Source organism: Pinus tabuliformis, chromosome 1_2 (assembly GCF_031772625.1).
Source record: "Pinus tabuliformis cultivar Carrire ecotype Pingquan chromosome 1_2, CPIR1, whole genome shotgun sequence".
NCBI classification, from domain to species: domain Eukaryota; kingdom Viridiplantae; phylum Streptophyta; class Pinopsida; order Pinales; family Pinaceae; genus Pinus; species Pinus tabuliformis.
The window spans coordinates 1,319,898,052-1,319,923,313 of record NC_142298.1 but is presented as its reverse complement, the minus strand read 5'-3'; the positions used below and the strand labels follow the sequence as shown (position 1 = coordinate 1,319,923,313).

Sequence of the window (25,262 nt, the reverse complement as noted above, 5' to 3'; positions counted from 1 at the left end):
TATTTTTCTCTCTCGGGTGAGCTGGTTAGGCACCCAGTTGTACTCAAGGCAATACTGCATAATAATAAACCCTCACAATAGCTGCACTGGATTTCCCGCATTGGGTTTTTCTGGGGACATTTGTCCAAAAATAACGGTGTCACTTGTGTGTTTGTTTTCTTTTAGCTGATGATTTGTATATTTTGTGATTGTATTGTGTTTATTTCGGTATTTAAATGTTTTAAATAACTTGTTAAGAATTTACAAGTAGAAGAAATAAACCAGCAGAATACAGATTAATTTTCTAACGGATAGACTTAGAAAATTCAACATGGTATCAGAGCATGGTTGCAGATCACAGGAGAGCTGAAGGCATCAGCTAAGCAGAGCATTTGCAGCAGAATCAGTTGTCCCGAGTGACAGTAGTTGATCCTTGCAGAAGCAACAGAGGAAGGGTTGACGCAGAGGGATTGCGTCATCAGTCCGAGCCAAAGAGAGGCCAGCGCAGAGGCTGAGGAGGGCAAAGAGAGGCTCACGCAGAGCCATGCAAAGACCAGGAGGGTTGACGCAGTGGCTGAGGGAGCTATTTTTGCTGTAGCTGGGATTGCGCAGAGCCTAGAGGCTCAATCCTTCAGTTGCTGGGGCGAAGGAAGTTGTGGGCAGTTTGTGGGAGCGAAGCTGGTGGGGTATTGTGGTCAGAACAATACCTAACAGGGCAAGACCAAGGTAGAGGAAGTTGCTGTCGAGGCGGATTTCTAGCCAAGGAATCTGGATCAGTGTTGCAGTTGCACAGACGATTGGAGAGGGGCAACTTGACGGTTGGCAGAAAGATTTCCAAGAGGGAAATCGGGACTCAGAGGGAGTCCAGAAGAGAACTTCCAAACGGCGAGTAGAGAGACTCAACAGGAGTCGAACCGAGAACATCCAAACGGGAAGTAGAGAGACTCAGCAGGAGTCGAACCGAGAACTTCCAAGCGAGAAGTAGAGAGACTTAGCGAGAGTCGAACCGAGAACTTCCAAGTGGGAAGTAGAGAAACTTGGAGGAGTCGACAGAAGAGCAGCGAGATGGCCGTGAATGGGCTAAGAGACCAGGTCAGGCTGAACGGAGCGTCCAACTTTGTGGTCTGGAAGGCCAAGATCTTGTCCATTCTAGACAGACATCATATCAAGGGCTTCACCTTGAGAGTGATGGCTATCCCAGTTGACCCAGTAGCTAATGAAAGGTACGAGGAGGCAATGGCTAAGGTAAAGTGTAACATCCTTGATGGGGTCAAGGAACATGTGGCCCCACATATTTCCGAGAAGGAAACGGCAAAGGAGATGTGGGACACTTTAAAGACATTGTACCAACATACTTCCATGGAGAGGAAGATGCTCCTGGAGAATCAACTAAGGTCATACCAGATGCAGAAGGGAGAGCAAATAGATGTCTTCCTCGGTCGATTGAAGGAGATCCGTGATCAACTGACTTCCATAGGGGCCACGCCGAATCAGGAGTTGATGGTAAGGACCACACTTAACATAGTCTCAGCGGATTGGGAGACATTTGTCCAGAGCATACTGGGCAGGGCGAGTCTTCCAAATTGGGAAGAACTGTGGGCGACTCTTCGTCAAGAAGAGATCAGACGGCTAAAGCACATGAGATCTCCAAGACCCAGAAATGGTTTGGACAGATTGTACCCCGTTTGGGAAATATTAAAATAATTAATAATTTTAATGGAGTTCCTAAGTCTAAACTTAGGAAAAATAAAATATTAATGGGTATTAATATAAAACTAGGTTAGAAGGTTCCAAAAGTCATGGATCAAGCCAAATCTAATCTTAGCCGTTGATTAGAGATTTAATCTTGGTCGTTGGAGGACCAACGAGAGAAGTATAAGAAGGGGCTTAAGGGTTAGTTGAAGAACACACCAGAGTGATCAGTGATTCGTTTTGCTAGAGCGGGGTTGCTAAGCAAAAGTGAATTAGTGATTAGCAACGAGGGGCAGTGAGTACTGGACAGAGAGGCAGAGACAATACTGGGAGACCAGCGTAGCAAGGAGAGTGAGAGCAACAACTAGTTCAGGCCACGCAGAGCCCAGCAGAGACAACGCATAGGCCAAAGGGACTGCGTCATCCACGCAGAGGTTGTTGGAGTGACGCAGAGAGTCCCAGAGGTTGTGCAATGCCTCAGAGGGCTGACGCAAAGGGTCCTGGGGCTGACGCAGGTCAGCAGGAGGCTGACGCAGAGCCCAGAAGAGCCAGTGCTGAGCTTCAGAGTCGCCAGAAAGGGTTTCGTGGCACAGGCTTTCTGAATACCTGTTTCCGAATATAGAGGTATTGTTGTTGTGTATTTTTCTCTCTCGAGTGAGCCAGTTAGGCACCCAGTTGTACTCAAGGAAATACTGCATAATAATAAACCCTCAAAGTAGCTACACGAGTTTTCCCGCATTGGGTTTTTCTAGGGACATTTCTCCAAAAATAACGGTGTCACTTGTGTGTTTGTCTTCTTTTAGTTGATGATCTGTAGATGTTGTGATTGTATTGTGTTTATTTCAGTATTTAAATGTTTTAAATAACTTGTTCAAAATTTACAAGTAGAAGAAATAAACCAGTAGAATACACATTAATTTTCTAACGAATAGACTTAGAAAATTCAACAGTTAGGGTTTTCCCATGGTAAAAACTATATATCTTGTGTTTGGTTGTCTCTTCATGATCCTACTATCATAATTGTTTTATATTTGAGATTTTCTATGGATAATCAATTGCTTAAAGATGGATGTGACACAAAAAAGATTAATTAAGAAATCATTAGAAGTAATTATCAAATTATAAAGTCTTGAAAAAACAACGCAACTCACCTTCTAACCAAGACCAAAAATCTTACCAAAGAGTGCCAAAAACCCTCCCAAAACGTGCTAAAAATCCTTCTCACAGAAAACCTCTCCAGCTCGGCTTCACTTCACTTGGTTCAAGAGGTATGAACCTCAAAATTGCTCCTTTGTTTACTTAGACAAACTCAGATTGGCTTGAGCAATTGAGTCCTAGATTCCTCCACATAATGTCTATATATAGTGCATTTGACCCTCAAAAGTAGGGCCGACTTGCCCACCGGCTGGGTTGACTTGGGCACTAGCTAGGCTAACTTAGAAAATTGTATAATGAATATTCAAAAAATCATTTCTCCTCAACTGTGAGGAGTTAGAGGGAGTGCCATATACCATTGGAAAGGTCTCAAAATAAGTTTTCCAACCATATATATTATGCTCCCATTTGAGCTAGGTAATTGGAGTAAAAATGCATTCAAAGATAGGGTATCTAAATGGGGCATCAAAAATCCAAAAACAATATTTCCATAAGGCTCAAAATATGTTATTCAACTATGTAACTTTATCTTTCATTTGGACAGCCTTTGACATCAAAAACAATTATTTCAACAAAGTAACCTAGTTTGAATTCATGTTTGAATTTAACCACCTTGAAGTTTGATAAAAATTTGACAATGAAAAATTAAGTGAAAATTTTAATAAACTAGAAATTCCAATATATATGTATATAACTTCCTTAAATTTAATTTTTAATTATTTATATAATATAACTTTTTTTTAGCCCCAAGGGATAGCTCAGTTGGTCAAGCTTTCGTTGTTAAGTACCTTGCCAATTGGGAGGTCACAAGGTCAAATCTCCTCAACGCCCTTGGGGTTAGCCCGACATATTAGGTCGGTGGGTAGATCCCTTTGGGTGGATCTACCTAGATTATTGCTTGTGGATGTAGCGGCCACTCAGTGATCGTGAACCACAGTTGAAAAAAAAAAAAAAAATATAACCTTTTTGAAATAATAAAAATATTTTAAAATTTTAAATTTATTATATATGATATAATTATAAATATGAAAATCAAATTAGTATCATTTACAACTTGATTTTTTAAATGTTTTATAACTTGTGTATTATCATTAATTCACACATATTACCCATCGGGCCATAGAATGTGTCGTAGATAGAATGAGGTACAAGCACACAAATGAGATATGGTTCAAGAATCATACTAAACATAGGTTACTTAAACCATATGGGAGACAAAAAGTCATTGATTGGGAGGAAAGACTTAAGGTCACGGGCACAAGATGTCAAATGAAAGTCATCATGATCCTTCCAATAGTGAGTGAAGCCAATCCACAACCCCTCCGACAAGCCAATGATCAACCCTTCACCAATGAATGTGTGGATGCATAACCTTTCTAGGAAGCCACATGCACTCTCTAATTATTTTCAAACAACCCATTAAACCAATCACAAAGCACCATTGAGTGAATTTATTCAAGGCATCCATTCGAAGGAGGGCATATGCAAACACAAAGACGCTGAAGAATCCTTAAAAGAATGTAGTCTAGCAAAACCCTTGTGAGTTTGAACGAATTTGTTCTAAATTTGATCACCCAGCCTTTGAATTTGGAAAATTTTGAATTTCATCACTAAAATCGGCCAGATGCGATGACTTCGCCTAGCAGGTTGTTATCCAATGTGGCATGAAGATTAACCCATCGAGTGCAAAGAATGGGGGGGCCCTTTGCTTGATTAAGACAGGTACCTACCTAGGAGAATGAGAGCTAGGCACTTGGAGAAGGACACTTAGCTTTAAGAGCATGGGACCATGTGACATACACCTTGGAGGTGTTGAAGAGTCTAGGGCAAATAGGATTAGTAAGATTCTTCTAGACTTGATAACAATTTGTGAATTGTTGTTACAATTTATCTTAGCTTGATCTTCTTATTATTATTAGAGAGAGTGTTTATTTCATCAAATTGCTACCAAAACTAAAGAGACAAGAACACAAGATGTTGGCATTTTGCCAAGGTCAAAACCTCTCCCTCTTGGAGAGGAAAACCCACACGAAATTCTTCTTACGGAGATTCAACTGACAAACACCAAGACCATAACCCTTGACCTACTAGGCCACTCCAAGACCAAGTCAACAATCCTCTTCTTTATCACATTTGAGATCATCATCATTGTTGCTTCATTATTGATCCATCTTGACTAAGATCATTGTTACACATTGAGATCATTTCTACCACCATTACTATTTCACCTTGTTGCACTACCATGAAGATCTTCATTACTGTTATGTCCTCACCGAGATTTTCTCCACAACAAAGAGATCTAAGATATATAGTAGAGTTGCACTTAGATTCACCAAGACAGTGATATTCTCTATTAAGGTCTTAACTGTACTTATACTGAGATTATTATTACATCTGTTATGATTGCTTCTGGACTGAGACAGAGTGTCACTTCAAAACCTTTCTCTTCAAAAATGCCGAGATAATGAGGTTGCTTCACTCTGTTAGTAGGCCATGATCGTGACCATTATTGAGACCTTCATTATTGTTGCTTTACTAAGATAATGACTGCCATCCTCATACCGAGATTATGATTGCAGGTATGCTAAGATTGCCATCACCGAGGAGTATTAGATGGCAATTTTCCTCATTGTAATTGCCTGCGAAATTGCAGAGGCATTCGAGAACCTTCCTGCACCCATCCAAAGTTGTGCCATCCAAGATCTTGTACCCATTTGAATTTTCACCTTGTGACCCGAAAATCTTAGACAAGTTTGAGTTCTGTGTCTCTGTTTTGCGGATACCCTAGTTGGGTATATATAATGGTTTCATCCCCATATTTAGCCGACCTATCAGTGTGAACAGATGTATCTCTATTTGCAGGCCGATATGACTTTTATTTAGTTCATTTGTTGGTTGACTTCATCCAGAGAATTGTGCTTGTCTTGGAGGGTTATTCTAAACATTTGGTTTGACCCATATACATTACACATAGGCTCAAGAAGAGCCTTCAATTTTCTTTTGACTCTTTGACTTTCCTTGACCTATGGAATTAGCAAGAAACTCATTCATATAATTTATAAAAAATAATAATTTTTTTCTTGACAAGTACAAATATCAAAATTACATTGACAAATACCGAACCTAATTACCCTTTTCTTCAACACTCCCTCTTAACTACGGTGGTATTTACAATGGTACTTGGTTATTCTCAATCTGAAGAATTTCTCATTAGAATCATCGGATTGGTAATCTCATATGTAAGCATCATATCAATCAACATTGTCATAGTGCAAGGCCTTGACTAACAGCTCCATCTCTCCATGAGACCATCAGCTACAATGTTGGCGAGACCAATGGTTTATAGACACCTTCATCATTGTCTCTCAAAGTACATACCCACCCGAGTGTTCACTGAGTATGACCTTCTAGGACTATTCTTATCTTGGGTTCCCAGCCCTCAAAGAATATCGGTCCTCTTGCCTACTCTTATCTTGGATGCCCTACACATCCTCAAAGAGTATCGGATGCCAGAGGATTACCCAATCCTCCTATTCTTTCTTCCCATGTGAAGACAAGAATGTTGTGTCTATCATGTGTCTACATTTCCATTCATGGCCTTCACCTAGACTTACGGTTGTTAGTTGTGGTCTAGTGCATGACATGTGAAATGGAAAAACACAATTGTCACTCCTTTGTAACCAGGGGGGATCTAATTCAAACTCCCTCTTGATCAGGGACCTGTCAGAGCTCCCTCTTAGCTAGAAACTCTTTTATACATCAACAGTTTCTTCTTCGTGGGTTCTTCAGCTGCTTGATCAACTTCTCTCCTTGATGTCATGAAATTTAGTTGAGCTTCTTCCTTGTAGGGCAACAACCATCGATCACTTTCCTTCTTATTTCATCATGTAATTCCTTTCTTCATGGAAAGTGGCCTTCTTGGCATACATCTGGAACTTTCTTCATATGGCTACTTCTTTTCTCTCCATGCTTATTTCGGGAGTTTCCATCCATTGCATGAATGCTAGTTGTACTTGTACTTACAAGACTTGTTCTAGTATCCCTTGCGAAAATTTCTGAATCTAACAAACCAAAAATCCTACTGCAGTAAACTGATTTGCATTACCTATTTGTGTTCTTCAGTTTAACAAGTTATTTTTCGAATTATTCAGAAAATATTAATGCAAATACATTGCAGCCTACACCAATATACAAATCAAGTACTGAAAAATAAACGAGACAATCACACAAAGGCACACTTATTTTTGGACTAAACATCCCCGGAAAAACCCAGTGTGGGAAAACCGATGCAGCAGATATGAGGGTTTTATTATTAAGCAGATTTTTTAATACAACTAGGGTGCCAAATCCGACTCACCCAACAGAGAATAAACCCGACAGAAGTACTTCTATCCGGAGACAGATATTTTGGCAAATCCAGCAACTGGATGAACAAACCCCACAAGTGACTGCATTGTCCCCAATGTTGTGCAACGATGGTTGCTCCAACCTCTGTGTTGGAGCTGCGTCACCCTCCCAATGAGCCTTCCCGACTCAAAAATCGATTTGTTGAACTACTGCTCGATCTGCCTCACAGAAACCCCAGCGCTGCCTCTAAGTGACTGTATTAGCTCCTCTAGCCTCTGCATCACCTTTTGAAGCTGCGTTGTCTCTCCCTGATGTTATGCTTCCTCTCTGCTATGTATTCTCAGCCTTGGATTGAAGTCCCTCTACCGAACTGCCCCTCTGCACTAAAAACTTACTCCGAAATTCTCAGCAAACCACGCCCCAAAATTTCAAACTAGCTCAAGTGTTGCTCTCTTTATGTGTTCTCCAACTGACCCCAAGCCTTCCTTTATACTTTTCCTGTTGAGAAATCAATGGTCGTGATCTAATCTCTAATCAACAGTTAAGATTAAATTAGACTTCATCCTCGTCTCTTAGAAGCTTCTCAACCATATTTACATTAATTCACTTTAATTATTTTAATTTCCTAAGTTTTAACTTAGGCAACATTAAAAATAATTAATTATTTGAATCGCATGCACTTCGGTTGGAATTTCTCCAAATGTTTATGGGTCTTGGAGATCTCATGTGTTCTAGCCCCTCCACAAAATTTCGAAGCTAGAGCACATCCAATGCTACCCAAAAAATCAACACTCCCTCTTAGCGAGGAATGTGCTCTAGCAATACTTCCCAGCAGAAGTATCACACTGATCCACAGCATCGGTCCTTTGTGCTATTGATGCTCGGCCTACTGCCCTTCATCCATTGCGGTGTTGCAATCTGTATTGCTTCCATGACACTGCCACTGTCACTGTTGCATTTGTACTGCAACTCCCTCTCAATATGTTGCATCATACTACCCATAGCACTGCCACTACTAACTGTTGCACTGCCACTACTAACTGTTGCACTGCAACTCAGTTGCTGAGAAGTAAGCAACTGAAAAGCCACCCAAAAGTTGACATGTTGGTCAGTCTGGATGCCCCTTGATGCTGAAGCTACCTTTGCTGCTAATCTGTGCTGACCCTTTGATGCTATTGCACTGTTGTTGTATCTGTTGTGTGCCTTCCGCACTACTGCAACACTCCACTGCATTGCTTTAGACCTTGGCACTCTAGCTCTGCCACTATTGCTCCATCATCCCTCGCACCAACTGACTCCCGTCATTCTACTACTATCATTAAGGGCTCTCGTAGTCGTATGTGATCCAATAGTTTGGGCACCTCAAGGATCCTAACCCTCATGTAGTCCTCCCGACTACAGCTCAATATCGCCTCACCTCTTCTCTAGAGGTGCATGAGCACTCATGGCACAATCATTATCGTCCTTTTTGTCAGCTTGCGCTAGAGCAGCCTTTGAGTTAGACTTCTCTTCTTTGCTCTTCTTCTGAGGGCACTACGTAGCGAAATGACCCATTTCTCCACATCTGAAGCATCTAACTTTGGATATGTCCTTGTTCTTTCGTTTATGTTGTCCTTGTTGTCCTGCTGATGCAAGAGCCGCATCCTCCTCTTCCTCCTTCTTGATTCTAACCCCTTTGTTGTTGTTTCCCACCTTGGTCAACCATCTGATCTCTCCCTGTCAAAGAGTTGCCGACATTTCCTCCCAAGGGGAAGAGAAGCCCTACCCAAGATGCTTTGGACAAAGGTTTCTCAGTCTTTAATGACTACATTCAGGGCAGTCCTGACCATAAATTCAGGATCTGGTGTAACCCCTATGGAAGTTAGCTGGTCACGGATCCTTTGCAACCTCAGAATGAAGGGATCTATTTCTTCTCCCTTCTGCCACTGAAACTGTCTCAACTAACTCTCAAGTAACATCTTCCACTAAACGGAAGTTCCCTCGTACAATGTGGTCAAGGCCTCCCACATTTCCCTTGTTGTGTCCTTCTCAGCAATATGTGGGATCACATGATCCTTGACCCCGTCCAAGATCATGCACTTCGCTTTTGCCTGAGCCTCCTCGTACTTCTTGAGAGGATCAGCATCAACCGGAACAGCAACTGTCCTCAAGGCATAATCCTTGATGAGATTTTTATCCAAAACTGCCAAGATCCTGGCCTTCCAGATGACGAAGTTGGATGCTCCATCCAACCTGTCCTGATCCCTCAGTCTGTTAACAATCATCTCTGCTCAAATAAATGTCGAACCGGTTCTCTTCTCCCTCTTCCGTTGTTGCCCGAGAAAAACTCGAATCTGGATTTCTTTGGCGCTAGAAATCCTCTAAGGAACAAGCTCCCTCTGAATTTTGATTTCCTTCACGGAAATCCTTCTGCCAACTACTGTCGAACCACTCTTCTCTGATCTCTCTTTGTTGTTGCTCAACACTGGATCTAGATTTCTTGGCAAGAAATCTTTTGAGAAATTGATTCCCTCTATTTTGCTTCTGCCCCAATAGGCATTGTTCTGCACCAACAAAATCAGCACCCCACCAGCAACTCCAAATGAAATCTGCGTTGCGCCTCTAGCCACGGCAACCGGAAAAACGAGACTCAACAGTCTTTGCGCTAACCCAGTAACCACTGCGTTGCCCTCTGCAGCAACAGCATCAACCAATCAGGCTGACGCAGGCTCTGCGTGAGCCTCCCATGGCAACTGTGTCACCCTTCCTCTACTTTCTTGGCCTAAAACTATCCTACCTCTCGGGACAGTTGTCTTCACGCACAAATTTTTCCTTTGTCCTTTAGCTAATCGCTTCAGTCCTCCTTGATCTGCAATCGCTTTGATACCTTGTGAAAAATTCTAAATCTAACAAACCAGAAGTCCTACTGTAGTAAACTAATTTGCATTACCTACTTGTGCTCTTCAGTTTAACAAATTATTTTCATAATTATTCAAAAAATATTAATGCAAATACACTGCAGACTACACCAATATACAGATCAAGTACTGAAAAATAGATGAGACAACCACACAAAGGACTAAACGTCCTCGGAAAAACCCACTGTGGGAAAACTGGTGCAACAGATATAAGGATTTTATTATTAAGCAGATTTTTGAATACAACTAAGGTGCCAAATCCGGCTCACCCAACAGAGAAAAACCTGACAAAAGTACCTCTATCCGGAGACAGATATTTTGGCGAATCTAGCAACTGGATGAACAAACCCCACAGGTGATTGCGATGTCCCCATGGTTGTGCGACGATGGCTGCTCCAAGCTCTGCGTTGGAACTGTGTCACCTCCTCTAGGAGTTGCGTCACCCTCCCAGTGAGCCTTCCCAGCTCAGAAATCGATTTGTTGAACTATTGCTCGATCTGCCTCACAGAAACCCCAGTGTTGCCTCTAAGTGACTGCATCAGCTCCTCTAGCCTCTACGTCACCCTTCTGGAGTTGCGTTGTCTCTCCCTGGTGTTGTGTTGCCTCTCTACTATGTATTCTTGGCCTTGGACTGAAGTCCCTCTACCGAACTTCCCCTCTCTGCACTAGAAACTTACTCCAAAATTCTCAGCAAACCACGCCCCAGAATTTCGAACTAGCTCAAGTGTTGCTCTCTCTGTGTGTGTTCTCCAACTGACCCCAAGCCTTCCTTTATACTTTTCCTGTTGAGAAATCAACGGTCGTGATCTAATCTCTAATCAACGGCTAAGATTAAATTAGACTTCATCCTCGTCTCTTAGAAGCTTCTCACCCATATTTACATTAATTCACTTTAATTATTTTAAATTCCTAAGTTTTAACTTAGGCACCCTTAAAAATAATTAATTATTTGAATAACATGCACTCCGAGTGGAATTTCTCCAAACTATCTCTGGGTCTTGGAGATCTCGTGTGTTCTAGCCCCTCCACAAAATTTCGGAGCTAGAGCACATCCAATGCTACCCAAAAAATCAACAGCCCTACATGAACTCATCCAAATATTATTCAAGAAATCAAAACATCATATTAAATTAAATCATACCTTACGAGATGGCTCTTCATCGTGACATCTTCTTGTAGGTATCATCATCCTGCACACAAATGGACACATCTCCCAAAGATATCCATTGTCAAGGGTCTTCATCTTTTCCAGAATTTCATCGGAGTCCTCGTATCTTTTCGGGAGATTTCCTAGTCAAATCTTCTTGGTCTTTTGGATGTTGATTGCCTTCATCATGGTTGCATATCTCATGATCTATTTCTCCCTTATACATTCTATTTCCTGGAACTTTTAATCAGAGTTTCTTAGTCAACTACCTCAAATTTCATATGAGGACATATCATGTTGATTTCATCTAATGTGACTTATGCCTTCCTGCATTCTTTCGGGGGAGAAGATCCTTTTTTTTCTTTTTCTTTTTACTTGATCATGCTTCTCAAGATAGAAGTAATGATCTATTGTTACCTGCAACCATATGATATGACATTACAATATTAAATACAAGCATACATACCTCATTTTACCTTTAGGTCATCTAGGCTTCTTCCAACAGTTTCCTTGATTGAAGAGATCTTCAATCCCTTGATATGCTTCATGTCATTACACCATTATCCCATGAATTCCATAAGTTGGAGTTCTTGATGAAACACTTGCTTCCTCTCTAGATTAGTGAACCCTCTGATGAGGATTCCATCAGAGAACCTTGAGGATCTTGCATATCCTCATCTGGTAGATGTTTCTTGATGTATGATGAGCCTTGTCCTGGATGACATCTTTCTTTCCTTTAATGTTCAATGAGATTCCCAAGAGCTATATCCTTCATGTTTGACTGCCATGGATTTTGTCCTTTTTGTCCTTCATGATTCCATGGTGATGTCACGAGCTCTTGCTTCTAATGCTTTCATGATGCCATGATGCATCTTATTATCATTGTCATATCTTATAACACAAGATATAGGAGCTTATGATAGGATCCTTTTGTGAGGGATACTATCTTACTCATAGGAGAGATTTGATACTCCCTCTTTCCTTGGCTCTTTTCTTTTATCCTTTAATACTATAGACTGCAACTTGTCTTTCTCTATCTAGCATAGAGACCACAAATTGTCGAGTAAGGTAAGCTTCTTTGTTCATTGATATTTGTTACCTTGCTCATCAATGATGACTACCTTCTTATCATCTTTCCTAGATCTTCATGAAGTTATTCCTTCATTCTTTGATACCTTTACTATTATGTATGTCTAAGTGACCTTCTTTACTTTAATTCTGAGAGTATATCTAGCATTTCATATATCTCTCTTTATGTCTCCTCTTCTGCTATTTAGGTATGAGAGGACTTTTGAGTGATATCGTATGAATCCTATAAATCTCTTAATGGATTCAAGCAATGCTTGACCTTCATAGACCTTTTTATAGATATCAATGATTTCTCTTTTCTATGAGGATTATGACACTCCTTATTCTATGCAAGAACTTTCGATTATCTAACCGATTTATAAATCCCCTTGCAATCATGAAATCATTTAACCAAATCTGATTATAAAATTGAAAGATACTTACTTGGTGTGTGAAGAGGAGATCTTCACGTTGATGCTTCTTTTGCTTGAGTTGCCCATCATTAGTATCCTTTCATCACGACTTCCTTGGAGGCCTTCTAGCACCATGAGATCAGTGGTCTTGACATCACCGAGACTGCTTCACGACCTTCCCAATTCATTTTTAAGGTACTTTTGACTTCAACATATTGTTGACATGTTAGTGATACTATGTTTTTATCTGAGCACCATGCTATTGAGATCATAATCATAGACAGCATTTGAGATTGTGACAAGTATATTGATATGGTACTGCACTGAGACAATGATGTCTATGTGCATAGAGTTGTGTAGAGATGCAATATATAGAGAGCCCAAACTTGTCAATGAATAACATAACTAAATTGTGGGAGGCACTGTATAGATAGACTGTCCCATCACCAAAACTGCCTTGATGTAATAACTATATTGAGACAGTGATGTAATCATGGATTGTGAGAGGTATTCTTTGGATTACTTATGAAATATATATATATATATAACACCTGAGACTATCTTTTATGGCATGGAGAAAGTTCAGTGATCAAGAAGTGAGGATCACTAATATACTCCATCAAATTGAGCATGAGTTGAGTGCAACTCTTTCTTTTGAATGTGGAATGAGCAAATGAACTTGTGTTTTGGTCTTTTGTAGCTTTGAAAAATTGATTTCTCCATAGTGGTAGGGTGGCCCACCATATGTTTTTCACTTTTGCTTTGAAAACTATGTAGCTTTGGAGCATTGAATGCAGCTTTGGAACATTAGAACTTATTACATGATATTTGAAATAAATTACACTTTGAAACAAAAACTTTTTGAGAAAATTCCCTATTACTACTCCTTCATTTGCCGGATTTATGAATGAAATGACAGATTTTGATGACTTTGACCCTAATGACCTAATGGTGACACTGACTTGAATGAGGACCATGATGATATGACTGAGATGATGATGATGACCTTTCAGTGATGGCAATGATCGGAACATGAAAAATTTTGAAAGGAGCAGTAACAGACCTAGACAAACTAGCCAGTGACCAAATTTTTATTTTGAAAACCTAATGAAATGATTAAAAAATTGACTTGAGACCCTAACAAAAACCTTGTAAGAGCATATTTGATCACTGGTGACTGGCAAGACTGACAGACACTAACAGAGCAGAAGCAAAATGCTAAAGCAAAGCAAGTAAGCAAACAAGCAAACAAACATACAAAGCAAGAAGCAAACACTACTCCTACTCCTAAGCTAACAGTGCATGGGCCTGATCACGTGAAGTGATATTTCCAATGCAGCCACCAGCGCATTGGTCGACCCATGTTGGTGAAGGCATGGTTCGCGAACAGCACAATTGCGTGAACCAACAAACATGAAAAATATAACAATGAAGACAAACACACTCCGAGTTTAAATGCGTCCACAAAACATAAATGAGTGTAAGCGCATGACATGCAATCCGTGGACTTACCATGGTGTTGTGCGACACTGTGTGCAGATGTTAAGCATACGCATTCTCTTGATTATGACATGCAAGCAAGCGAGAAACAAAGACAACTTGCGTCGTGCATGTGTCCTTGCTGTGTAAGATTCCTCCAATGCATGAGTGATGGGATCATGTAGTTCGAGTGGAGGAAGCGAAATCAGTGTGTGGAATTGATCTTCAATGCATACAAATGAGTGATGAGGAGCCTCGAGTGTTTCAACAATTTCCCGACCAGAAGCGAAACCAACCTCAGGACAGCGAGGGCCTGACATCACCATCAACTCGAGCTAAAGTGCCTCGACAGTGTGCGGGGTTTCGACTTCATCAACAGATAGATCATCATAAACAGGTGGCTTTGAAAAATCAACAGCAATAGAATCATCATCGTGATTGAATACAAGAGTAAAGAGATCACGACAGCTACGATCAGAAAAATCAATGATTTCGTCGACATCCTCATGATCAAATAAATCAAACAGAGGGGTAGATGAGAAGCAAGAATGTTCACCCTCTGCGTTTCCGGAAAAAGCAAATGAAAAATCAAGTGGATTTTCAATGAAGCATTTGTCCTCTTCGTTGTCGAATGATGGACTAACATCCGATGTGTTCTGCGAATGATCAACAATGGGTGCATTCGTTGGTGGATTTACACAAGGAAAATCAGAGATAGCAGAATCACCAAAGATGTCAAGAAAAAGTGGAGGAGGCGCAGACAGAAGGAGATCATCCTTTGCCACGGGTTGATGTTTAGGTTCCCAGTCATACTCATCATAAATGACAGCGCAGGTTGGTTGTGCAACACCAACTCCGTCGATGGCTTGATCCTCGTTCACAACAGGTGTAGAGTCTGGAATGGAAGAACACAAGACAGTGTAATCCAGAGGATCAGCAGAACACGAAGACGGAGGTTGTGGTAACAAATGCATGTGACAACCCATGGGCTTCGCAACCAAATCTGCGTGAAAATTGAGAGAAGTGATGTTGGGAGGATATGACAGTTGAACAGACGTGTGTGCATGTTCTCCCACATCACTCTGCGGTGGTGAAGTTGTTTGATGAGGGGACAGTGGACAGTCACTTGTGACAACGACTGTGTCCATCTATGATTGCGCAGCTCCATCACCGAAGTATGTTGAGCGGGGTTTGAACTTCAACTTCATCTTGGGATTGACTGATTTGTTAAGACAGTATTCGAATCTGTCCCAAAGATATTGAAACTTCATCTGGCTTTTCGGAGCTTGAAACTGCAATACACGGAAGCACTACCAAAAATCCATAGGTGATTCTTGCGGAGTCTTCCATTGTTTTAACAGTTTTTTGTCAAGAGGTTCCGAATCAAAATGATGGAAAGTAGATTCAATGAGATCACAGAACTGGTCAAGTGAGTGCACGCTGCCAGGTGGCAAGCTGCTGCACCATCGTTGTGGGGATTCACGAAGTGTGCGTGAAAGCAACAAGCTGGCCTCTTCATCAGAGAAGTCATCTGCATCATCAATAAATGCATAGAAGTCTTGTAAGTACGCAGGCCAAGCCACTTCACCTTCACCATCATACGTGAATTCCAACAAGAGATCAAAAAACTCCCTTGTGATGTCGAGATGTTCAGCGAAGGGATGAGTCTAACAGTATCCATGACGGATATGTGAAGATTCAAAACAGGATGTAAGGGCTCAGCTTGTCATCTGGCCCTCCTTCTAGCGCCAAAATGTTAACGGTGCTGGACTCGCCAACATGTTAGGGGATCTCCCCCGTAAGAAGTCCCAACTAGACCTCAGACCGTTTGGTGTAGGAGTCCCAGCAGTGGGTCGTACGGTATTGCCTTGACCGTGGTTGTGCACAGAGGCAAGAAGGATGTCCTTGTTGGTAACAAGGGTGTGACCAGCGCAGCAAGCCAAGGAAGGTGCATGAAGGGTTCTAACACACGAAAAGTGGAATGAGTGCGCCCCTTGGAAACCTTTGGAAACACGCAGCTTGGAAGGGAACACACAAGCAAAGATACATCAAGTTGAAAGGCTAGTGAACCGACAATCCAAAGTGATGGTTAAACCAACAGCACATCTCAATAAGATTCATACATACATATATAGAAAGAGTCCATAAATACATGCGTAAGCAAACAGCTACATATATCATTAGAGTAACCAAGACAATTGAAATACAATAATAACATATGCATGAAACGTTCTAGCTTTGTTATATTAAGAGTGAAAGATCCAATCATACAGTACAACCATGACTAACCACTAGTTCCAACAGCGAACGTTATAGTCACTGTCGCTTGCTCCTCCAAAGAGATGTACTAGCTCTGCACTATGGAGAAGCCAAGGCTCGTTACAATACACTCCAAGCTTTCTCTAAGGTACACCTATAGGAAGCTTGGCTCCCAAAAGCCTCTACAATGAGTTATGAGGTTCCATAAAAAGCAAAGGGTGGGGTGACCCTTGACACTCCCCTTTGTGACTCTTCACCTACCCTTATGACTCTTCGACTACTACATGACTGTTACATTCAACCATCGACACTTGGTCTATCACTTTTACAATATGTTACATTACAATCTGCACATGTACGCATGTGAGACAAAATAGACTTGAGTAAGCCATGCAAGACATCACTAAGACTCGGACAGTTGTGGGAAGACCAACTCTTCGACATCCTCGCGATGACGGTGGTGAACCAATGCCAAGCTTGGTGGTCTGTGACGATGTTCGCGAGCTCAATGGTGACATCCTGCTGAAAGCGAACTCTTGCTTCCGTTGTATCCGAGTACACTGATTTGGCTCCTCTATCCAACTCGTTTGATAACATGCACATCATAGTCTTAAGTGCAGCCGGACCAGCAACATACCGATGCATAGTGTCTGCGTTGATCTCCAAGTGTGTGTTGGTGGCTATGCGCATCAACTCGTCGAAGTACATGTCCAGCTCCAATCGGACTTGGTTCTTGTCTTCGCCTTGATGAGTGTGCCAATGGGTGGGATCGCATGCGTGTGCACAATGACATCCATGCTACTGAACATTCGTGCATGTGATCGTCAGAACCGCCCACCCTGTCTGCTCTGTGCCAGCTGTTAGGATGGGTGACGGGTCTATATCATGTATAGGCGCAGTTTCATCAGTCTGCGCGTGTTGTGCCCCCTGTTGTACCTATTCCTGCTGCGCTTCCTTCTCTGCTCTGCGCAGCTCCTGTTCTTCCCTGAGTTGTCGCTTCAACTCCTACAACTCCTTCTCTGTTTCCTCCATCCTTTGTTTGTCTCTTTGCCTTTGCGCGATCCTCTTGTCGCGCTGTCACTTAGCCTCAATCTCCAAAGTTGCTTTCATCACAAGTGGATCTGCTTTGAACTTGCAGCTTTGCTCCGCCTCTATGCTGTCAACAACCTTCCTCTTGCCTTTTGTCGCACGCAGGTCTGCTACCCTTTGTTGTTGTTGATGGTGTTGCTCTTCGCGATGCCGCGGCCATTTCATCTTGATATCCTTGTCTATGAACAGCTTGGTGTCTTCATAGATATGCAAGCTCATAGACACTCGCTCAACTGCATCTCTAGTTACGCTCTCAACAGTGTCCTTTGACCCTACTCCCTGGGAGGCCATTATACCTGTGCTACTGAGAGGCAGACGAACACCTATGATACTTGGAGACATAGCAACACTCATGGCAAGCAATCCGTCAGTTGAAAACCAAAACAAACTTGAGGACTGACTTGCAACATACCTGTATGATTGATTGTGAAGATTGTGCACTTCCATCGAGAGGTTAGGAGGCTGACTGCCAAAATTGCGCAAGGCATAGTCCGAGCTGTCAGGAGGCTGACTGACTGCTGGAACTGTGCAATGCACAGTCCAGCATGGCCTGCTGAGGACTGAAACTGCGCAATGCACAATTTCAGTCAACAGTGACATACAAACCAGCAAACTACATTGCGCAGTTTATGGGGCCAACAAGGCACTGCCTCCCAGAATTGCACAATGCAAGCCTAGAGGCTAGTGCTAGGCCAGATTTGCGCAATTTCTGGAGGGAAGACAGAGCCTTCACTTCAAGAAACGTGCATTTGCTAGCCGGGCAAGGCAAGGTCAGGGCCAAGGCGGCCCATACCCACCGACAGGCCACTGAAAACATGAGAACGTTAGAATGCATGGCGAGACTCAGTGTAAACAAGAGTGAATGCAACAGTGAACGCAGGATTCAGAAATGGAGAAGCAAGCATGTGTAAACGGGGAAGCAAGCATGTGTGTGAAGCGAGTCGCCACAACGGCAACCGTTAGTGCAGGAACAGTATCATGCATGCGACAGCAATGAGATGCAAAGAAAAACTGAAACAGTGCTTCTACAAGCTAACATGCATCAAAACAACAGCAAGCGTTCATTGAAATCAAGCAAACATCACTTACACAAAGTGAAATACAAAAAGCGACAAAAACGCAGCGCAAGACATGAGAAGCAGACTTACCCTAAAAAAGTTGAGTTGAATGTGCCGAAGACTCCTAGATGCGATGTGGGATGTCAGAGCTGCAAGATAGATGCAAGGAATGAGTTCTGCAGTGTCCGATACATAAGTTTTGATAAGATCAAGGTTATGACGCACATGCCACAAATCTAGGAAAAAGCGACACTTGGCAAGAGGTTTCTAAAACGATCTTTGCATGTAACCTCCAACTGCTAAAATAGATCCTTAACATCTAGGGATGCCTTTTGCATGCTACCTTTTGCTATTTCGGGAAAAGCAGCCCATGCATGCCAATCAGGATAACTCAGTCCCAGAGGGGACCGGTCGACCTGAAGGCACATTCAGTAGTCTGCAAGCTTGGGAAAGGGATTTGCGTAGTTTTTGGGCTGAGCAAAGCTGGTTGTGCCTCAGGCATTGCGCAATTTCTGGGATCAGCAGGTCACTGTCTCCCAGAATTGCGCAATTTCTGGGCTGAAGCCCAATGTTGGGCTGGATTGCGCAATTTTCAGAGGGAGGGCTACCTGGCTGGATTGCGTAATTCTGGAGCTCAACAGGCAACCCAGCAGGATTGTGCAATTTCTGGACGGAAGGCGGTTCCCCTCCAGAATTGCACAATTTTCGAGGGGAGCATCTCAGCCAGAAAATTGCCCAAGTCCGGAATGACAGCCTGCGGGTGGGAGACAAACAAGTTGACATGCACAAGCTGTTGAGCCATTGAAACTCAGCTAAAGCCTATGTACTTGACAGTGCAAGACATGTTGCTAAGGATGGTTGGTAGGGAGGCTCCAAAACAAAGCTAAGGCAAAATTTTGGAGGGTGGTTGTAGGCGCTACAACACATCCCCATATTTAGCCGACCTGTCATCGTGAACCATTGTTTTAAGATCCGGCCGGCTCGGAACCGACTCAGCCGAGTTGGTCCGAGCTAGAAAAAAAAAAAAAAATCAACCCGGCAGAAAATTTGGTTCGGTCAGCCGAGTTATGACTGACTCGGCCGAGTCATAGCATGACTCGGCCGAGTCAGTCATAACTCGGCCGAGTAGCTGACAATGGCCAGTGAACCATAAAAACACGCCTTTTTTTTTTATTTTTGTAAGTGTGGGGGACTCCAAAGGGGTTTATGAATTAGTTTGCTGGTCTTTGGGGTCCATTCCCCTCTCCCACACCCTAGTATTTGATCATATTGCCCTACTAAGGCTATGCTATTCATGGTAATGTTAAATTCTTAAAGTAAAAGTGACATTCTCATTAATCTTCATTGTCATCCTTTTACTTAAATTTTTAACATTACCATGAAATGACTCAGGATGTTTGAGAGTGGTTTCAGCCTCATTGGATTTCATATGGAGAAAGGAGAATTTTAGATTTCATTCAAAATCCAGCAGACTTATCGGTTTTCCAAGATTTCAGGATTGGGGGATTACAATGTTTCCATTGAATTTTGTCATGTATTAGGGTATGGAACTCGTATTTAATCAAGAGCACCAATCCCTCTATGTACCTTGATGTTAGTGACATTGGTTGTCGAACTCCTCCGGGATTCGCTCCTAAACCGAGAGCTTCCGAAAATGTCGCTCCCACTCCCAAGTAACACTGAGCCAGATGATGTTGGCAACTCTAGCAGTAGCCAGTAATACTGGTCACAGACTTTTGTTGTAGAGGCCATTTCTAGCCTCCTTGGTTATGTGTTTTTGTTTTGATCTCTATATCATCATCGTGTATGTATTGGACAGTGCAGTGGGTGCCATATTAATATAATAGATATATTCATGAGCCTACTTTGATCATATGTTGTCTTCTATCTATATTCTAATGTCGTGTGTTTGGAAACATGAATGAGCATCTTTAAAATTATGTGTCTTTATAAAAAAAAAATATTTAATGGATTTTTTACAACGACCAAGTCATTCAAATCGAGCCGGCTGAGTCAATACCGAGTCAGAGTCGAAGTCGGAGTCGACCCTCGACCGAGTCGGAGTCTTAAAACATTGGTGTGAACAAATGTGTCTCTATTTGCAAGCCGACATGACTTTTATTTAGTTCATTTGTTGGCCGACTTCATCCAAAGGATTGTGCTTGTCTTGGAGGGTTGTTCTAGACATTCGGTTTGACCCATATACATTACACATAGGCTCAAGAAGAGCTCTTCAATTTTCTTTTGACTCTTTGACTTTCCTAGACCTATGGAATGAGCAAGAAACTCATTCATATAATTTATAAAAATAATAATTCTTTTTCTTGACAAGTACAAAGATCAAAATTACATTGACAAATACCGAACCTAGTTACCCTTTTCTTCAACGGGAGGTTGGATACTTGATTTGAGGACACTTGGGCTGAGGAACATACTTCATGGAGGTTCACTGCAAACCTAGATATATGTTGAGGAGAAGCAACGGGGCAAGTAACTACCCTGGAAAACGTGTTGAGGAGAGCAAGGCACAAGAGGGCATGTGGCATACAATTGCATGAAGAGCACCTTGCAGAAGGACACTTGGAGAGAAAACCACCATGTAAGAGGAAACATTGGGCTAACAGCTTGTTGAATAGCACAACATCTTGGAGGAGGGATGTTAGGGAAGTATGAGTGAGATCTGACCCTAAGTCGCTTTGTCCCTGGGTTGCAATTGTTAACAGTGGATATCTCACATCAATATTCTGCACATTACATTACAGTGTAATGTCTTAGGTTACTGGTTCAGTTTCAATAGATATTTGGACCAAGGCAAATGGAAAATTGGCTTGTAAGGCTGTTGGCGGTTTGATTTGCACATCAACATGTCCACAACATCATCCTGAAAACTACAAGCTGTTTAGGTTGCACCATACCAATTGAACTGAAATTGGTGCTAGATATGCATACAGAAACTGATAAGCAACATATTCATTCCAAAGTATCTCCTCGACTGTTGCAACATCCAGGTTTATCATCTACCTTTAATGAAGTTTAAATATATACCTTCCATTTATGCAAATCCATTCACCTTGGCATAAGGAAAAGAGGTATTTCTTATAAGTAGGAAGTGAACAAAGGAAAAGAAATATGAAAGAAATCAGCATAAACATGCCCATAGAGCTGCAAGAATGGATGAACACTATGTGACCAGAGCCTTCCAATTCAACACCATACCCACTGTCCACAACTGCACCATCTCTGAGTATCTTAGGATCGTTTTAGGATCCTCTTAAGATCCATGTTGTGAATAGTCCATCAGGGAGAATCTCTACATTGTGAAGATTTACAGATCATTAAATTTTGAGAGTTTGCCACACCCACATCCATTCTTTTGGAAACAATGGTCACAAAAAACAGTCATTTTGCTTGCTGGTGCTGTTCTTTTTTCCTGTTTTTTGTGTGGACCAAATCAGTGAACAATTCCACTGACAAGACCACACACTCGACTACAGATGAAAACAGTGGACATTTTTTCAGTTCATTTATCCCATACAGTTTCGTGATTTTGTTGTAAATATTAGTCTCTCATGAGGAATTTAAAATTCCTCATGAGAAACTCATGTTCACAAAAAAATCACAAAACTGTATGGGTTAAAGATGAGTAATTTACTATTTTTCTTTCTGTATCCATCATATTTATTTGGCTGGCCACTCTTTTTTCATATTTGAGGTCTACCCAAGTTGTGACTAGGCTGGAAACTTGGATAAACAAAGTCAACTATCGTGCATGCTACGTTTTAATTAGACATTTTTCCTTCATGAGGTTTCACCCCACATCGCGGTTTCGGCAACTATTGTGCATGCTACGTTTTAATTAGACTTTGCCCTTCATGAGGTTTCAACGTTAACCCCAGATGGGGTATTGTTTGTAGTTTAACAGGCTTTCTACTATGCTTGCAAACAAGAGGCGATGAACAAACACGTCCTCGATGAAGCACAAGGCATGAGGCTTGCAATCCTTTGAAGCTTCCTTGACATTTTGTACTTCCATTAAATTTTCCTTAGTCCGTGCCATGCTAGCTTTATTCCACGCATAATGTACATACTTCTCAGTACCTGGATTTGTCTTTGCAAAACTTAAAAGGAAATAAGATATAATCCTTCTGTGGAGTTTTCAGTGGCATAGTGTTCAGATGGCATAATATGCTAAAAAAGCAATCAGAAAAATAATAAAAATAAGGGTGCCCTTCATTGCTAACTTGCTGTTTTGCTGACATACTGTGCTTAACAAATTTCTCAAAATTGCCCTCCTTCGACTTCTAAAGCTGCATTCAAAACATGAACTCAAGGTTGCTTTTTTTTTATTTTTCTGTTTTTTAAACTAGCAATGGTTCTTTGTAGGATAACTTGTAAAGGTCACTTTAAAAACATGGTTTTCGAACAATGGCCAAAGATTTACCCTTTGCATTAAAAAAGAGAGAATTTTCACGCCAAAATGCCTAGAATTATAATCATGTAAATTCGAACACAGTATCGCAGCAAAGATGAAGAATCCAAATACTGTTTGAATTGGGAGAGGTCTGGGGTTTGAAACTCGATCTTAAATTGAAAAAAATTGCATTTGCCGTTGAAGAAAGAATAAAGAATCCCTGAATTTGGTTAGAAACTTACTCGGCGAATGAGAGAATTAGCTTGGCAACCTCGGGGTCCGTCTTGGCGGCGGAGGGATTCTTCTGATGTTCTTCTTGAAGCGAGATTTGAGTTTGGTGGAAACCCCTCTTCTTCAAGTACGCCAAAACTGCTTTTTCTATTTGGTCTTCTTCCATTTTTGTTACTTCCGCAGAGCACGCCCCCGAGCTAATGCTGCTCTGTGAATGTCCGCCGAACTATATATTGGTTTTCCCTTCCCAAATCTGTGTTCAAATGCTCATCATGGGAGCAGTTTGGTTCGTTTGCCTTTCCAAAAATTTCAATCCAACTATAATCGAGTCGAAGAGCTCGACGCTGTCGTATCTGGCGCTTGGATCTTATTGTTTTCCCGGTTTATTTTTGCTTTAAACTTAGTTAAAACTATATGTCGGATAATTTTTGCTTTAAACTAAAACAATGTCGGAACTCTCAATTCCACCTCCGGGATTTTATTCATGTAACAATGGTCAAATTTCTGATGATCATAGAAATAAAGGGAAAAAAATATTTTAACATTTATGAGGTTAAATATAGCTTATAAGATATATTGTTTTTTCATTTTATTGTTGTATTTGGGCTTTTTCATGTGAAGTCTCACAATAAACGCTAAGAATGAACCCCTCGCTAAATAGATTATCCCAAGAACTAGCTGCCAAAATATTTGCATAACTTTCCTTGTTGTCTTTGAAGGCATTGCATTTTAAAGAACAAAAAATACATATTCTTTCCTCTCATGCATCTTTTTTCCAGTGCCCTGTTTCACAATGATCAAAATGTGTGGAAATAGGCCCCAATCGGAAAAAGACAACTCGTGTGCTCTGAATTGCCTATTATAAAACGTATTAACATCATCATCCGAGCATCCAAATGTGATTATTAACAAAATATTATGTGGAGAATCTTGGGTTTTCACCTAAACTTCCTTCATAATTGTAAAAAGTGGCAAAGTTGTTTCCTCTATGACTATGTTCAAATCCTATTTTATAATTTGTTTACTATTGTTGTCGAGATGTTGATTTAGCCTTAAATCTTGAAGAGCTCACTTTACCTTGAGTATTATCTTAGAAATGAAATGAAGGGAAGGTTACATCTTGATTATTAGCATAGGTTCAACTTAACCCTTTATCTATTGAGTATTTTAAGGGATCTTTTTATGATTGTTTATTCTTCATGAATCAATTGTTGTGGAGATGTTAATTTAACCGCTCACTTTACCTTGATTCGGCATTTAAGAAAATACTAGCATGGGTTCAACTTAACCCTTTATCTATTGAGTATCATAAGGGGTCAAAAGAATGGAGACACAAAGAATTTAGTGCTTAAGATAGGCCTATATTTAAATTGTATTTTTTCATTATTATAGTGGTTCTTCTTTCGTTTCTCTTTTATTTTAGCCATTGTGATGCATTACATATCTCATTCATATTGGGTTAGAGGTTGCACCTCACTTCTCTCAATGCAAAAGTATGACCATGAGCAATGAAAATGAAAATTATTGCACCAAGAGAAACAAGTTATACTCTATGACCCAAATGAGAATAGGGCTAGAGGTCATCCATCAACTCTCTATGTGGCCATGCAATGGTCCAATTGGGTTTAAACGATTCATTGAATATGGACAATGGCCTAAACCATCTAACCTTGAATCTCATATATGCCTTTAGGGTGCAAACCTTAAGGAGGCATGGCTTTAGTTCACACAAGAAACAGATGTGTCGAACATAGGAATCGACTTGAGATATGCAACCTCTAACTACATATCAAACTTCTCAAAGAATACGAGTTATTGTAGAATAATAAAGAGGGTGAGACAATAGTAATATTAAGTAAAGTCCCATAAGGCAATAACAACTCATAGAGATAAAGAATAAGAGTATGGCTTGGACTCAAGAAATTGTTGTGGGTGTGTGAGGAGCAGTCAATATAAAACTTAACAAGAAAGGGTATGAATTTAAATATCGTATTATAAATAAGTAAATACCAAAATGATTATTTAGTGAATCTTCCC

General features: G+C 41.1%; 1 protein-coding gene across 2 annotated transcripts in view; it reads right to left on the bottom strand.

The window, feature by feature from the left end:
• The window catches only part of LOC149211084 (transcription initiation factor TFIID subunit 5-like), a 339,491-nt gene extending 315,876 nt beyond the window's left edge, over positions 1-23,615 (bottom strand). Inside the window, exon 1 of one of the 2 annotated variants that reach the window (XM_089396907.1) lies at positions 23,237-23,615. In XM_089396907.1, coding sequence (XP_089253033.1) covers positions 23,237-23,391 — 155 coding nt within the window. In that variant the 5' untranslated portion in view covers positions 23,392-23,615. The remainder of the gene's footprint in view (positions 1-23,236) is intronic. The other variant, XM_089396906.1, reaches the window with a different exon arrangement.
• Positions 23,616-25,262: the final 1,647 nt, after the last annotated feature.